Source organism: Phyllostomus hastatus, unplaced genomic scaffold (genome assembly GCF_019186645.2).
Source record: "Phyllostomus hastatus isolate PE091 unplaced genomic scaffold, TTU_PhHast_1.1 phas_scaffold_1066, whole genome shotgun sequence".
Taxonomy (NCBI): Eukaryota; Metazoa; Chordata; class Mammalia; order Chiroptera; family Phyllostomidae; genus Phyllostomus; species Phyllostomus hastatus.
Window position 1 is genome coordinate 7725928 of NW_025334004.1, and position 15175 is coordinate 7741102.

The 15175-nt window shown below is 42.1% G+C and overlaps 2 protein-coding genes across 2 annotated transcripts in view; one reads left to right on the forward strand and one right to left on the reverse strand.

Annotated features, from left to right (window-relative positions):
• Positions 1-12201, reverse strand: part of LOC123828903 (protein FRA10AC1) — a 59745-nt gene extending 47544 nt beyond the window's left edge. Inside the window, exon 1 of the mRNA XM_045854359.1 lies at positions 12099-12201. Coding sequence (XP_045710315.1) covers positions 12099-12104 — 6 coding nt within the window. The 5' untranslated portion in view covers positions 12105-12201. The remainder of the gene's footprint in view (positions 1-12098) is intronic.
• A 268-nt stretch (positions 12202-12469) lies between these two features.
• LGI1 (leucine rich glioma inactivated 1) overlaps positions 12470-15175 on the forward strand; it is a 40012-nt gene continuing 37306 nt past the window's right edge. The window contains exons 1-2 of the mRNA XM_045854357.1: positions 12470-12972; positions 13365-13436. Coding sequence (XP_045710313.1) covers positions 12758-12972; positions 13365-13436 — 287 coding nt within the window. The 5' untranslated portion in view covers positions 12470-12757. The remainder of the gene's footprint in view (positions 12973-13364; positions 13437-15175) is intronic.

The window sequence follows — 15175 nt, forward strand, 5'->3', positions numbered from 1 at the left end:
AGGGTAGAGCAAGGACTCCTCACCGTATCCTGGCCTAAGAGTTCTTTCCACTACACCACAATTGCTTCTGCCATTATGAAAGCTTTATTTCTTTGCGTTAAGTGCATCTCCTAATTAATTGGTAATTCACATGAAATTTTAACTGAATCTTAGTGAATAAGTGGCTGAACTGTATTTATGAGCAAGTGAGGTGGGGAAAGGAAAAATTTGGGGAAGTAGACACAAAGCCCTAGAAATACAGTCTAAGAACCACAGGGCTAAAGCATCTGTCCACCATTTCAATGCAAATGGCCTTGGTGGGACCTCTTGCTGTCATTCATACCCTGTGTCCTACCAGATCATGTCTTACCACCTGAGATGAGGAGACAGAATAACAGATCCAGGGTAAAGGACCCTGTTAGTATATGGCAAGGTGGGAAGGAAAGAAAGAGAAAATAAAGGATTAAAAAACCAACTTTACAATCTACTTAAGGTTTGCTCTGCCTGTGGAAGGAATCAAATTCTTCTGAAGCTAGTAAATATTGTGATTCTTGAACAAGGGTGCTTTAAAGCTACTAATACAGAGAAGATCTAGAAATTTAAAGAGCAAATCCCAATCCAAGAAGGTCTTACATCACCTTAAAGTATGATCTTTATATCCTAAAAATATTAGGATTCCTTGTACTTGTCTAAGCATACATTTCAAAAAGTCAAAAACATAAATATCTGACATGTGTTCATTCTATATTTGTATGAACACATGTCAGAGATTTAGTCAACTCATTAGTGAAGGATGGATAAGCTGGTTCCAAAGAGAATTAGAGGAACTGGAATTATATAGGCATTGGAGAAAAAATGTTGGAATAAGATGGTTGGATTAGATATAAAATTGACTAATGTCATATAGGCAATAGAACCATCACCTGAGAATTTTGTATTCTACCTGTCAGAATTCATATACTTTTCTACTGCGTACAAGTCTACAAGTTCAGGGGTAACTTTAAAATGGGCCTTTCTTTGATCAATAGTAAGCAGAAATTCAAGCAAAGGTTCACCCCTCAGCCCAGATCATTTTTAGTCCTTGGGCATGCCCATAAAGAGGGCTCCACCATGACACTGAGAAGACACGCTGACCTCCCTCTGCCTTCTTTACAAGTTTTGAGTTCGCAGTGGCTCCAGTAGGGCTCAGGTAGGTCAAAATTTTTCTAGTTCAAATTCTGAGCTTCCTTTGAATGTGTGAGTTTGTTCTAACAGCAAGAAAAGAAGAACACTTAACATTTGTATTAGTCTGCTAGGGCTGCCATAGCAAAACAACCCAGTCTGGGTGGCTTAAACAACAGAAATTCATTCTCTTAAAATTCTGGAAGCTGGAAGTCTGAGATGAAAGTATCAGCAGGTTTGGTTTCTCCTGTGAGACTTCTCTCCTTGGCTTGTGGATAGCTGCCTGCTTACTGTGTCCTCACATTGCCTTTTCTATGTGGGTATACCCCTAATACCTCTTCTTTTTCTTATAAGGACACTAGTTCTATTGGATTAGGGCCCCACCCTCATTACCTCCTTTAACCTTAATTACCTACTGATAAGCCCCATCTCCAAATATGGTCATATTGGAAATTAGGACTTCAATATGAATTGGGGAGTGGGGTGGGGCACGATTTCGTCCATCACAGCATTTATTTAGTACTTTCTCTGAGCTAGGACTTTCAAATACACAACCTTCTTAAATGTTCACCCCAGGCTAAAGAGATGGGTGCATTTTACAGATGTAGTCCAGGAAGTTAAATAACTGCCCAAGGTCACCCATGTACCAAGTGGCAAGGCTATCATCTGACTCTGGGAAAACCATGTATTAGGGAGTCAGGTTGTGGCCCGCCTTTGTGGAGGAGCTTTGTGGAGGAAACGAAGGTTCCACAACGTCTATAATGTCCTTATATTTGCTACTTGTTGTGATCTTATGCCCCTTGAGCTGAAAGGTACCGTGGGTTTGTCTTCTGGGCAGCAGTAGCATCTAAAGAAGTCAAGGAGACTGAATCATAGGCACAGCCAGTGCTATGAGAATTAGAATTTCAGAGACCAGAAAAAGTAGGGGAAACCAACCACCAAGCTACCGTAAATTCCTGGGAGCTGCAAGATGCAAGAATAGAGGGTACAGGCAGCTGATCTGTGGAATTGGTGGGAAAAAACCTGGAAGGGTCCTGATGAGTTGGGAAAAACCATCTGAGGGCCTAAACACAGTCCCTCACTCCCTTCTTTGTGTCCTCCCTTGCTTATCCAATTCATATTTATTGAGCTCTTCCTGTGTCCAGCACTACCAGGTGCTGGAGGATTTACAACTACCAAGGCTCCTTTTTTTGATTCTCCCAAAATGCCTCTTTTAAGGAACAATAGTGTCTCCCACCTCCACTTCTGGAAAAAAAAAAAGTCCTTACTATGGAACGACCAATTAATTTTTCATTTTCTTCTGTTCAAGTTTTACCTCTGTCATTGGCTAGTTTATGACCTGTTTATCTAGCCTCAGCTTCCTTATCTGAAAAAAAATGTGCTAATACCTAACTGATAAAGTTAAAAGAATAAATGATATGATATAATAGACATATAAAGTTTCTTAGCACAATACCCAACTCCTAAGCAAGGCTCAGTGAAGGGGATCAGAGTTATGTCACCTGAAAAGATGCCACTATTTTTAAGATTGTTTTGAGCTGAAAGCAAAGCTCTCTGTCCTTTTTCTTCCTGTCTAGAAGCAGGATATAAATTTTCCTTTGTAAAGGTAATACAAAGCTCCATTTGTAAATGTGTGTCCCTCTCCAATACAATTTTTATTACCTGAGAGGTCTCCTCTCTGCAAAATGAACCTTACTAACTTACAATTCTTATTTACCTTACATTTTCTAGTCACCTTCCTATAACTTTCCCACCTGGGATTGAGGAGCATAGTCTGGGTCAGGAAGGTGGCTTTCCAGTCTGTTCTCCCCCCTCCTCAGGCCTGGTTTCTCCTCTCATTCCTCCTTCCTCAGCCATTCTGACAACTCCAGAGGGGTGCTCCTATAAGGGTACTTTGGATAGTGGGAGACAGCAGAATAACAATAGCTTACTATGTGCTAACCATTTTCTTAGTTTATCTCATTTCTTCTTTATAGCCATCAGTGAGGTGAGTATTAATAATTATCTCCACTCTACAGATGAGGAACACTGAGGATGAGAGTGTAAAATCTTGCCCAAGGTCACTGAACTAGTCAATGGCAGTCAGTTCTTGAGTTGTAACCCCCTCACTAGATTGCATTGTACTGGGTTGGGATGGCAAAGGGGTCTCCCAGGTATCCCCAGAGAGCTTCCAGAGCCAGGGCCAGGTTGGCCTCAGTTGTTTCTGTGCCTCATATTATATAACAAATGATACTGTACAGACATTTTACACAGTACTTGCCTCACACAGATAAGGCCTCAAGAACTATCCATAATTTCATATATATCAAAAGTAAGGAATTACATGATAAACATTTTGGAAACAGAAGTCAGTTTGAAGCCAAACTAAATGGTCTTGGACAAGTCATTTTATCTCTGTGAGCTTCTGTTTCCTTATACGCAATCTGAGGATGATAACGTCTCACTCGCAAGGCAGGTAAGGTGATCAGTGGAGTACCTGGCCTGTAGGAAGCCCAGCAAGTATTGGTTTCTCCGTCTTCCTCATCCTACTGCTGGGAGCAGGAGGGGTAAGTGCCAAATGTGGATCCAGGGAGGGGGAGGGTACAGAAGCCTGATGCTTCCCTGCCATTGATGCCCATCCTGCGGTCACTAATCCTGTGGTCATCACCAGTCCCGTCATCCCTTTGCCATTTTCTGGGGTCAAATTCCAAGCTTCTTGGGTCATCATTCCAACTGAAACTAATGGGTGTGATACAGGCCACAAGTCACAGGCAGCAGTGGAAAGCTCTTGGTTTCACCAGAATGAGAGTGTAAAGCCAGACAAAACAAAACAGAGCCTTTCTGAAGGGATATGACCAAAGCAAAAGCCTAAAATCTCCAACATCATGAAGTTCAAGTTTCCAAAGTATGAACAGCCTAGTTGCATGTTTTTCCTAGTTTACATGTTTAATTTAAGAATCTTAAACCAAAACAAACAAAAAGCAGTTAATGGTCTCCTTGAAAGGAAGAAGGAGTGTCTGTTTTAAGAAAAAATGACTGCTAATAACTATCTTGGGAGTGATTCTGGCATAAAGTAGAAGAAAAGGAGAGTAATCATTTTATCAACTTTATAGTCCAAGTAACAAGTCCCATGCTAGGGCAACACCTATCAGAACCACCCCAAATTACACTTCTGGCTCAGTGATATTTACTGTGCCCATGACTTAGAATTATGTTTGTTTTATTCCCTAACAGCCTTCTGTTTTTGCTATTCAAGTCTAGCCAGTAGGAAGAGTGGTCTACCAGGGCCTTGCCTGCATTTTTTGGTATTTGGCTCTAAAAATTTCAAATATATTTCCAGAGAAAATGCTAAAATCATACTTTAACAAAAATATTTTGGGGTCATTTGCTTCTGTATACTTTTGATTTAAACTCTGCCATATGTATTTTACTTTACTTAACTGCAGTATATGTATCTACCATACACAAAAGGAGAAAAACAAAGTCTCTCTGCACTTTGATTTTCACAAGCTGTTTCTCCTTTCTGAGAAGAGAAATTCAAACGTTATAGAACGTTAGTGCTATAAAGATGGAGAAACTGAGGCCTAACGAATGAAGTGCCTTCTCCAGGGCTACACAGCCTCTCCACAGTTGTTGCCCAAGTCAGTTTGTTTTGGATTCTGTATGAAGAGCATTCAGCTTTCCTGAGTTAATGGATTATTGATTACTATTCAGAAAAATGCACAAAGGAGTTTTTTATGTTCCCCACTATGAGAACTTCTTTTATTCCTTCTCAGTGGGAATGCTAAGAGCATTTGGGGTAGGACAATTCTTCGTTGTGTGTCAAGGTCCCAAGAGTTTCAGGGTGTCAGTCCAGCAGTCGCAGCCAGGGTAACAGCAGTTATCCCCCCACACAAACACTGCCTAGGAAGGCAGTGCTGCTCTGAGTTGATACCCACAGCACCTGATGGGGATTCTGAGACCAAAATGATGAAAAGTCCTTGCCCTCCTCCCTACCCTGCCCGCAGGGGCTTCTGAAATAACTCTCCTCACTACTAATCATTCATTCTGTCTTTGCAAGTTTCTTGATCATCCAGGAATAGCCACCAGTTGATGTTTATCGGTCCCCCAGCTTCAGGCATATAGTGCAACACGAAACAGGAGGCAACTAAGTTCAGTGTTTTCAGAAATCAGGACACCCAAATAGCTCCTTACTTATGGACATGAGAGAACCTGCGCAACATCCTCCTTGCTTTCCAGTAGTCTACTATCCAATAGGATTCCTGGCAGGGACAGTTTCTATGTACAGGATCCTTATCTATCATCTAGCCCAAGAGCCTTCTTTGAAAACCGGGGCCAACAACATGAGCTGGAAGGGTCTCTTCCTTTGGGGATGTAAGCAATGGTCTCCAATCCATGGCCAATTCAGTTTTTACTCAACATTGAAGACAGTCATCACTTAACTTTGGTAACAGAAATAAAGCCAAAGTTGTTTTTTAAAAAGTAACAAAAAGTACCAGCCCACATCTCTCACGTATCTTTTCTCTTTTACAAGGCGATTTGAGTTGTTTCTTCTAGTTAATGATCATTCAATCAAGGAAACAGAAAGATAAATAATATGGTGATGGAAAGCACTAAACTTTGGGTGATAAGCATATAGTGCAATATACAGATAATGTATTATAATATTGTATATTTGAAACTCATATAACCAGTGTCACCCCAGATTTAATAAAAAAATAAAAACTATTATTAGAAACAATCAGAAAGAAAAATAAACTGCTGGTGCCCTCAGAGAGGCTTTTTTAAGGAGTACAACTTGCTGCCTTTTATCCCATTCATGTGTGTTTTACTCTGTGACGGGTTTGGAATCTTGGTAAACTAAGTATCCTACTGGATTCAGCCCTGCTTTCTGTCCCTCATTAAATTTCCAGGGGAGGGAAAACAATGCAACTGATGATGATGAGGGTGACAGTGACAACTAACACTGAACATGAGTTTATAATGTGCCAGGCCCTGTTGTCGGTGCTTTAGAACCATTACCCTATTTAATTGCAACATGTGTAGTTTGGCTATTACTGATTCCCAATGTATTAATGAGGAAATTAAGGCACAGAGACTAGACAGCTTATTTCAATCACATAATTATCCTTTATGGAGACCAGATTTTGCCATATTTGCCATTAAATACATTTTTATACAAGAAAGTGAGGAACTTTTGGTGAGGAAGGGGTTAAGATAATAGCCCATTTGCATGCTGGGAATTGTAGTCCAAAAGCAGTGGCTAGCCAGTGAAGAAGCATTGTGGGCCTCCAAAATGTACCCAGTCCCCTACATCCTGCACAGCCCTTTGGCTAACACCATGGACATCAGAGTCAGGAAGCCTGGAGCAGACCCCAGTGCCATTCTCCACAAGCTACAGGACCCTGGGAAAACTACATGACGTCTTAGACCTAAGCTTCCTTTTCTATAAATAGAGAGGAAATAATAATAATAATAATAATAATAATAATAATAATAATATCTAGCCCATGAGATTATTGTGAGGATTAAATGCATTAATATGTTTAAAGTGCTCAGAACAGCAGCTGGCACATAATATGCATTCTGTAACTGTTAGCTTTATTATTGCCTTCTCAATATCCCTCTAGGCCAAAATTCCATTCTCTTGAACCATAAGAACTGAAAATCCCCTGATTAAGAGTTTAGCTGTCTTAGAAGACATTATCCATACCTATTTGTCTAAATGGTCCTCTGGTCATTTCTCTTTAAAAATCAGGAGGTTGGTTTGGGGTGATAGGCTGGGGCAGAGGAAAATGGTATTTGCTAAGAGATCCTGGCACACATCCTATAGTGAGTGTCCCTTGGTTTTGTCTGTTCAGCATCCATCCTCTCTGCTTCTGTTAGTATAACAAAGTCTCCTTTGGGAGCCACCCCTCTCTCATCTTGTGCACTCTTGGTAGACTTGCCACCAAGCTGCCCTGCCTTCTCATGCCAAAGAGGCAGGCGCCAGGCACAGCTCAGCCCATCACTCTCTCCTCTGGGGAGGAAGAACATGGGGATGAGAACTGACTGGAGTGGATTTACCTGAGGAAAATGCCCACTAGTTCCTGCCACCTAGATCTCCAAGCTCCCACATGTCTTTCCATTTCTGAAGCCTGGTTGGATAGCCCTTCCTTGAATTCTGTGAGTGACTATCACCAAGGCAATAAGGCCCTTTTGTGTTTAGAATGACAGAGTCCATGTCTGTCACTTTCTACCAAAGCATTCTAAGTGACACACTACTTCCACATAATCTTTAAGATCTGTCCCTCTGCTCACTGCCCTCTCCCCCTTTCCCATCTAATTTTGGTAGAGTTATCAGTAGTAGTTGGATGCCTCCTTTGTGACATGACTTTTATGTGCATTATCACTAATCTTAATATCAACATTGCAAAGATGGCATTACTTCTGCTTTATCAATGTATAAAATGAGGCACAGAGAAGCAAAGCAACTTCCCCAAGGTCACACAGCTGGTAAACAACAGAAAGGATAATCCAACATGTCTAACTGCTGCCCTCAATCTTTAAGTGAAATTGACGAATTGAGATCAACATTTCTCTGCCATTTCACAGACTCCTGGGATGGGTGAAGATCTTTAGTATCCTCTAATGCAGTGTTCCCCCCCCCCCCCCTTCCGTCCTTCCGTCCTTCTTTCCTTCCTATTTTCCTTCCTTTCCTCCTTCGTTCCTTCCTTTTTGTCATAAAGTGACTGATTGTAAGAAACATTTTACATCACAACCCTGCACAAATACACAAACATACACACAATGGAAACAAAGATTTCATAAGGCAATAGTTACTCTTACAGATGCAATACAGTCCTATTTTAAATCCAAAACTATTTCATTCTTAAAAGTCTGCGTATACAGCCTGCTTATGCTAGATTGATTTTGCAACTCACTAATGCATCTGACTTGCAGCTTCAAAAAACCTGTTCTGTTGAGAAAACTGCTTAAACTGACACTGAGCTTGCATGTCAAAGTGTTTGTAAAAGGAGGCAGGGCCAAGCTGGATCTTTTAAGTCTCATAATAATGATTTGTTTACTTGCACGATGCGTTTCCTAGGCCACATTAGCCTGAGGGGAAAACTGGGATCAGAATCACAGCACAGACTGTTTCTCTCTCCCCACCCCCTCTCTCTCTCTTTCTCTCTCTCCCCCCTCTCCCTCCCTCCCTCCCTCTCTCTCTCTCTCTCCTTTCACTGGCTCTACCAGAACCACCAACCCTTCCACAAAGACCCCTCCACAAAGACCCCTCCAGTCTCTGAGGATGCCTAGGGACCTTCGTACCTCTGCTCCCACACAGCACAATTTACCCCTCACTTTTCCTCTCTTTTGCTCCAGCTGTGTGCTGGGATCATTTGCCAGTTCCTCTGATGTCTGTGGGGCTGTCACTGCTGCTGGGCCAGTAAGGTGGAACTGCTTTCAGTGGAAAATCCAGTGACTTTGGTGATGCATGAGCCCAAGGCCTGGATAGGGACACATCTCCTGTGCCAAAGCTCTGTGTATTCCTCCTGATACCCAAAAGTAATGCGATGGTGCCCACCAAACTAGAGAAAACTCCCTTTGTTGCACAGATTCCAAAGTGGACCAAAGTGGATTTCTCTTACCCTCTCTAACTTATTCATGTTCAAGGCTAAGGAGCTGAACAAAATCTCCATCTGGTATTCATAACTACTTTCTTTTTCTCAACTCTGGACCTGTCCTTGGACCAAGTTTGGATGTTGCTACTCTCACCCAAACTGGTGAGTTCTTTCTTTCCCAGAAGTCTCCTTGGTTCCCCCATGTGAATAGATTCTTGGCAAAGCTGCAGTCTGTCATCCTGCCCAGAAGTGCCTGCTTGCCTGGAGCAAGCATAGACTTAGGCTAAACCCGTTTCTATTTGAGAGCTTTGCTTCCCAGGTGTCAGGAGTCACATGCTTAGAATTCAAGTCCTGTTTCAATGATGATGATGACGACCACGACAAATTGTTCTCATGTATCAGAACCCTCACTATGCACTTTAGATATTACTGTATTTCATTTTCTCAATAATTTATGTGACACATACTATCATTATCCTCATTTTACAAAGGAGAAACAGCCCCCTAGAAAGGTTAAGTAGCCAGCTCATGGTCACATGGCTGGCAAAAGGAAGAGCCAGCCCTGGACCCGCTTAGCTACTCCTCTACAACTGGGACTGGGTGGTGAGCTGCCTTGGCTAAGACCTTCCAGCCTTCCTGGGCCTCCTTCCAGCTCTGCTTTCACCCTTTCTAGGCCCCTCTCCCGAAAGCCCCAGGTGGGGTGCCAAACCTTATCTAAAGGCCTTCAAGTGGGTGGATACCCCTAAGCTTCCACCTTCCCACTTCCCGTATCCGCTCTGTGCCTTACCAGGGCTTCCAGAGGAGGATTTGTCGGGAAGGAAAGCTTCATCAGCAACAGAACCCTATCCCCAGTCCCCTCAAGACTTACCCTCCCCTCTGTAGTCCCATCCTCAGGCCCAATCCTGGAGCTTAGAAGTGGTTTCTCCTCCCTAAAAGACCACCATCATTCTGCATTACACAGTTAACATTCTGCCTGATCTCAGTGGGTGTTTTCATTGAATAGAGAATTCAAGTCTGGGCTTAAATGCCATAGAAAAAGAAAAAGTTACTGTTTTTTCAGAATGCCCATTGTAATTTGTCCTTTGAGTCCTCCTCACTGTATCCTCCACCCCCCACCCCCCACCATGGTCCTTTTTCCACTTAAACTGACCAAGTGAACCGCCAGATAAATACAGCTGCAAAGTGCATAGTTTGAAAGACCACTCACTCACCCTTGCTTTGACAGTGTCCACAGAGCACAAAGCCAAGGGCTGATCAAGCAGTGAAACATAGGGAGGGAATTATCCTGTTTGACTATACCCCTCAGTTTAACCAAGTATCTGCCAATGTCACCCCATGCAGAGTGGTGGCTCTGCCACCCCCCATCTGTAGCATGTGGGGACTGGATCTGAGAATCCTGAGGTCCTGAAAGTTCTCGGGGTCTTTATTTTATAGTCACAAAACACATCATTTACAAGTCAGATAAATTAGGGGATGGGTGATCATTTGAATAAAAATGATCCTCTATAAAATTTTCACCACATAATTATTTTATGGAGCAAGTTTCCACTGTGTACTCGAAGCAGAAAGTACTGACTTGCAGCCAACTGTTAAGTGACACTTTTACTGTTTCAAGTAGGGCTTTCCTGTAGGTCACGGTTTCTAAGAACCCTGTGATAATTCCCTCCCTTCAGAGAGTCTTTGACAGTGAAGCCTTAGTAGAATCCATTCTCAAATCATTACATCTCTTGGACTGAGTTTTTTATTCTTTTCTGTAAAAATTATATTTACAAACCCTCAAAAACTGACTTAATTATAATAATCTACTGGTCCTTTTGAAGCACTAACCAGATTATCACTCTTCTCCTAAAACACTCCAGAGGTTTCCCATTGCTCTCCAGGGTCACGGCCAGGTTGTGGCCAGGCCTTTGCATATGCTGTTCACTCCAACCCTGGAATGTTCTCCCCAACCTTCTCTTTTATTCCCATGTACCTTGGAATGCAGCTCACTTATTACTTCTTCAGGGAATTGTCAGAGCCCTTTATTATAACTCTGAGGTGAGACCTGAAATTTCTTTGGATGAACATGTCCAGACCAGAAGAGCCTCTATACTCTATTGCTGCTTTCGAGGGCATGTGGGCTGCTCACCGCATGCTCAGCACTGTCCAGGCACTGGACTCACAGCAGGGTCTCTACCTTCATGGAGCCTCCAGTTTTCTGGGTAAACAGATGATAGTCAACTACAAGAATGAACAGACTACCATTGCCCTCCCCTCACAGATTTAAATGAGTGATTGGAGTAAGTGTGGGGCATGCCTTGGGAGGGAACAGGTAGACTGTCAATACATCAAGCTCCCAAGTAGGACAAATTTATGTCCTCATTACACATTTGCTCAGACAATCCTTTGACTACTTTTCAGTCTGAGAAGCTCAGAGAGAAAGGATCATGGATTGACATCCCCTGGGCCAGCTTGAAGGATGGCCACCTCCAGCACGGTAACAGGAGTAAGAGTCTATTTTCCTCTTCTTTCTCCACCCTAAGAGTCTCCCCAAGCTCTTGGACTATACTGTCCTGTCCTAACGCCAGCACTTTATTTATTTTTTTCTTTAAATGAATTTCCACTTCCAAAGGTGCATAATCTTTTCCATCAAATACGACAGTAGTCTAGCCTACCATTTTTAAAAATGATTTTTTAATCCTTGCCTGAGGACACTTTTTCATTTCTTTTTGAGAGAGAAGGGGGGAGAGAGAGAGAGAAACATTGATATGAGAGAGAGAAAGAGTGAGAAACATTGATGTGAGAGAGCGCACCATCGCCTCTCTCATGTGTCCCAACCGGGGATCAGACCGGCAATCCGGGTTTGCGCCCTTACTGAAAATTGAACTCACAACCTTTCAGTCCACTGGACAACAAACACTCCAACCAGCTGAGCCACATCGGCCAGGGCTAGCTTGTCATTTTGATTTTTTGTTCGTAATATTTCTAGAACATCTATTGTACCATCCCAATATGACACACAGGGGAATAGATACAGAGATATCACCTAGTTTATGACAGAACTGGGACCTCAAAGCAAGGTCTCCCGCTCGTGGTCCAGCATTTTCCCCACCCTATCTCAGCTTCCTGGGGCTAAACTTGGCCTTTTTCAAAGCCCTGAGAAGCCAAAGTTGGCTGCCTCCTATTGGCAGGGAGTTCCTTCCAGCTTTGGGTGCTACTGTTAAAGAAGAGAGTTCCAGAAGTGAGGAGGGTGGATTATGCAAAGAGCCAATCTATGCTTCTATTTTCCTCCCTCGTGGGAATGGCTTGCACATTGGGGAGGGGGTGGGGTGGGGGGGGACTATGAAAACCAGTAATTCATGACAGTTGATAAGTGTCAGAAAAGTATTTACTCACATTCATCCCCCGAAAGTCACCTTCTCATACGTTCTTTTTTGTCTTTCAACGATGCCATCAGTCAGGTGAACTCAGCAAGAAACACCAAGGTTTATGCCAAACGCTGCAGAGGGAGAGAGTTTCATTTAACTTCATTTTCCCAGCCAGGGCTGGCTCCCAAACCAGTTTTTCCGACTAGGTTGTTTGCCACATGAAAAGCAAATTCCCAGAGGTTTCTGAGATTGCCGAGATTGGATGCAAGATGACGGCTGCCACCTACCCGCCCACCCACCCACTAGTAAGACATAATGCCGTCCTATTTTTGGTAACAATTAAAGGGCCTCCCGGTGCAAGCAGAAAGCTGTTTATTTTGTTACATCACTTCACTTTGCCTTCGAAGGCTGGTCTGTGCTCAGTGTTTTCCTGGTGATGCAAGTCGGCTCTCTCCTCCAGCAGTTGGATCCCTCCCATCTCGCAGCACCTCACAGGTCTCTTCCCCGAGCAGTGCGTTGCTGGAGCGAGGAGCCTCTCACGAATCAGCTGCAGGTCCCTGTTTTGAAAAGCAGAGATACAGAGGCAAAAGAAAAGGGCGACTCCTATGTGACCTGGTCTCAGAGCAAGACAATCACCAGCTGAATTCCAGAAGCCCTGTTCATGTTTGGGGAGATTTTTTCGACTGCATGGAATCAGAGAGAAGCCAAAGGATGGGAAATGCCTGCATCCCCCTGAAAAGAATTGCTTATTTCCTATGTCTCTTATCTGCGCTCTTGCTGACTGAGGGGAAGAAACCAGCGAAGCCAAAATGCCCTGCCGTGTGTACTTGTACCAAAGATAATGCTTTATGTGAGAATGCCAGAGCCATTCCACGCACCGTTCCTCCTGATGTTATCTCATTGTAAGGCCCGTAAGCATTTGCTATCTAATTTACGATTTAAAAATTCCAGCCGGTGTATTTGGGGCTTTGTATTTTCTGGTAGAAGGGCTTGGAGAGAGATTCCTCTTGCACACTTGGCCATTTGACAGTGCTAACATTTTGCTGAATTTAGTAATTTTGATTTTTATTAGCTGCTACAGAACATGTTTAGATGCCCCCCACCCCTGAACATTATTATGAGAAACCTGTAGCAGATGCATTTCTCCTACTCCATCTGGGAAAGAACAGTATCATACTTCATAAGATAGTGTCAAAATAGTGACTGTTTTGCTAAACCGGATTAACATAAGGTTTGTTCTGTGTGTGTGTGTCTCTCTCTCTGTGTGTCTGTGTGTTTGTTTGTTTTCTTTCAGATCCTTTGTGAGATCTGGTTTTACTGAAATCTCAGAAGGGAGTTTTTTATTCACACCATCGCTGCAGCTCTTGTGAGAAATATTTATATCATGACTATTTTTAATATAGCATATATTTGGATAAGCCCTCTAGGAAAAGTCTTAACATTAATTTTGCCGAATGTGATTGTATTTCTGGGAAGAAAAAGAGTATCAGTAAAGTGAGAGGTACATGGGGTTTTTGGCAACTTGACCCCAGAGGTACCGGTTGATTCTTGCAGTGGTAAATTTGCTAACCTGTAATGCTGTCTACATTCATGGCTATTTATGAAGTTGTCGGAAGGTTGCAACAATGATTTCAATTCCATTCCACTATTTTACTTTCATTTTTGACTTGGGAACTTTGGTTATTTTGCCCTGGAGTTTTTGAATTAGTCAACAGAGAACCCAGCATAACATATGTGCTCAAGATGTTGTCTCCCGGGGATCCGGGGCAGGCTGCTACTCTGTATGATTTACCATGTGGGGGGAAAAATCTTGGTTCTTTCTAGGTAATTCCTTAAAAGATTGATTACGAAGAGATTGTTTTCTAATCTTATCTAATTTATAACTAGTCCCCTTACAAGGAGGGAAAGAAAATATTAATATAGGACAGTGCAAAGGATTAATCTTTGCTGTGTGTTTTGAGTTAGCCAGGAGTGAACTACATATTCAGTCTATGTCTCAAAATAGTAAAAAAATAATATTTGACTCAGAGCTCCCCACAGGCATAATGTCACATGTATAATTTTTTTCTGCCGTGTAATGTTTGACTATTGGAGAGCTAGTTCTCAGTGTAGGGCCATGTGGAAGGCAAGAGGTTCCTGTGCTCAGGTGTCCCGAGCTCAGGTGTCAGGCAAGATTGGGGTTGTAGCTAACATCCTCCCAGAAGGGAGTAGCCAAGTTGATCAACTGAGTTTTGGTTATCTTAACTGCATGGTTCAGGATTCAAGGGGGGTTTTTTGTTTGTTTGTTTGTTTGTTTTGGGGAGGCAATTGTTTGTTATTGTTTTCTTGCCTTAATTGGCCATTTTGGCAGTGTGAAGTTATATACATACAGAGACAAACAATATGGATTTGAAATTGAAGAGACCTATGTGTAAATTTCATCCCACCACCACTAGAAACTAGACTTATAATCTTGTGCAAATGATTAAACCTCTCTGAACCTCAGTCTCCTCATCTGTAAAATGGAGGTGATAACATACTGAAGGATTTTTATCAGAAATAAATAAGATTTTAGTAGATAAAATGTTTTGCATAGGGTGAAATGGTTAGACATTTATAAATGGTAGGTTTAAAAATTTTAACATAAAGCTAGCTAAAAAAAATCACTTAATCTATTGTTTTATCTACGTGAAATCCCAAAACTGGTTTGACTATTTGATTAAATCACAAACCCAATCAGGTGTTTTGACATTATGTAACAGTGTTGGCTAATGTCTTTCTATTAGCTAATGTCTTTGAGTGATTAACAATTGAGAAGAATATTCCTAAGGGACTTATGTGTTTGACTGATGGCTAATGGTGTGATTAGGGGAAGTATCAGCACATTAAACAAATCCAATACACAGTTGTTAGCATGCGAACTGTCAGTCTCCAATGCTGGTATTCTTCCATACAGTAAGATTTGGTTGTACCTGATAAAGTGATAAATTGTGCTTATATTGTTTATTTGTTAAGTAAATAAATGGCTCATTTAAGAAGTATCCTTTTCTTAAACTAAGTCACCTCTTTCCCCCTGGGATAAATAGATCAGTTCCTAAAATTCAGGAGGTCTCAGTGGACACATAC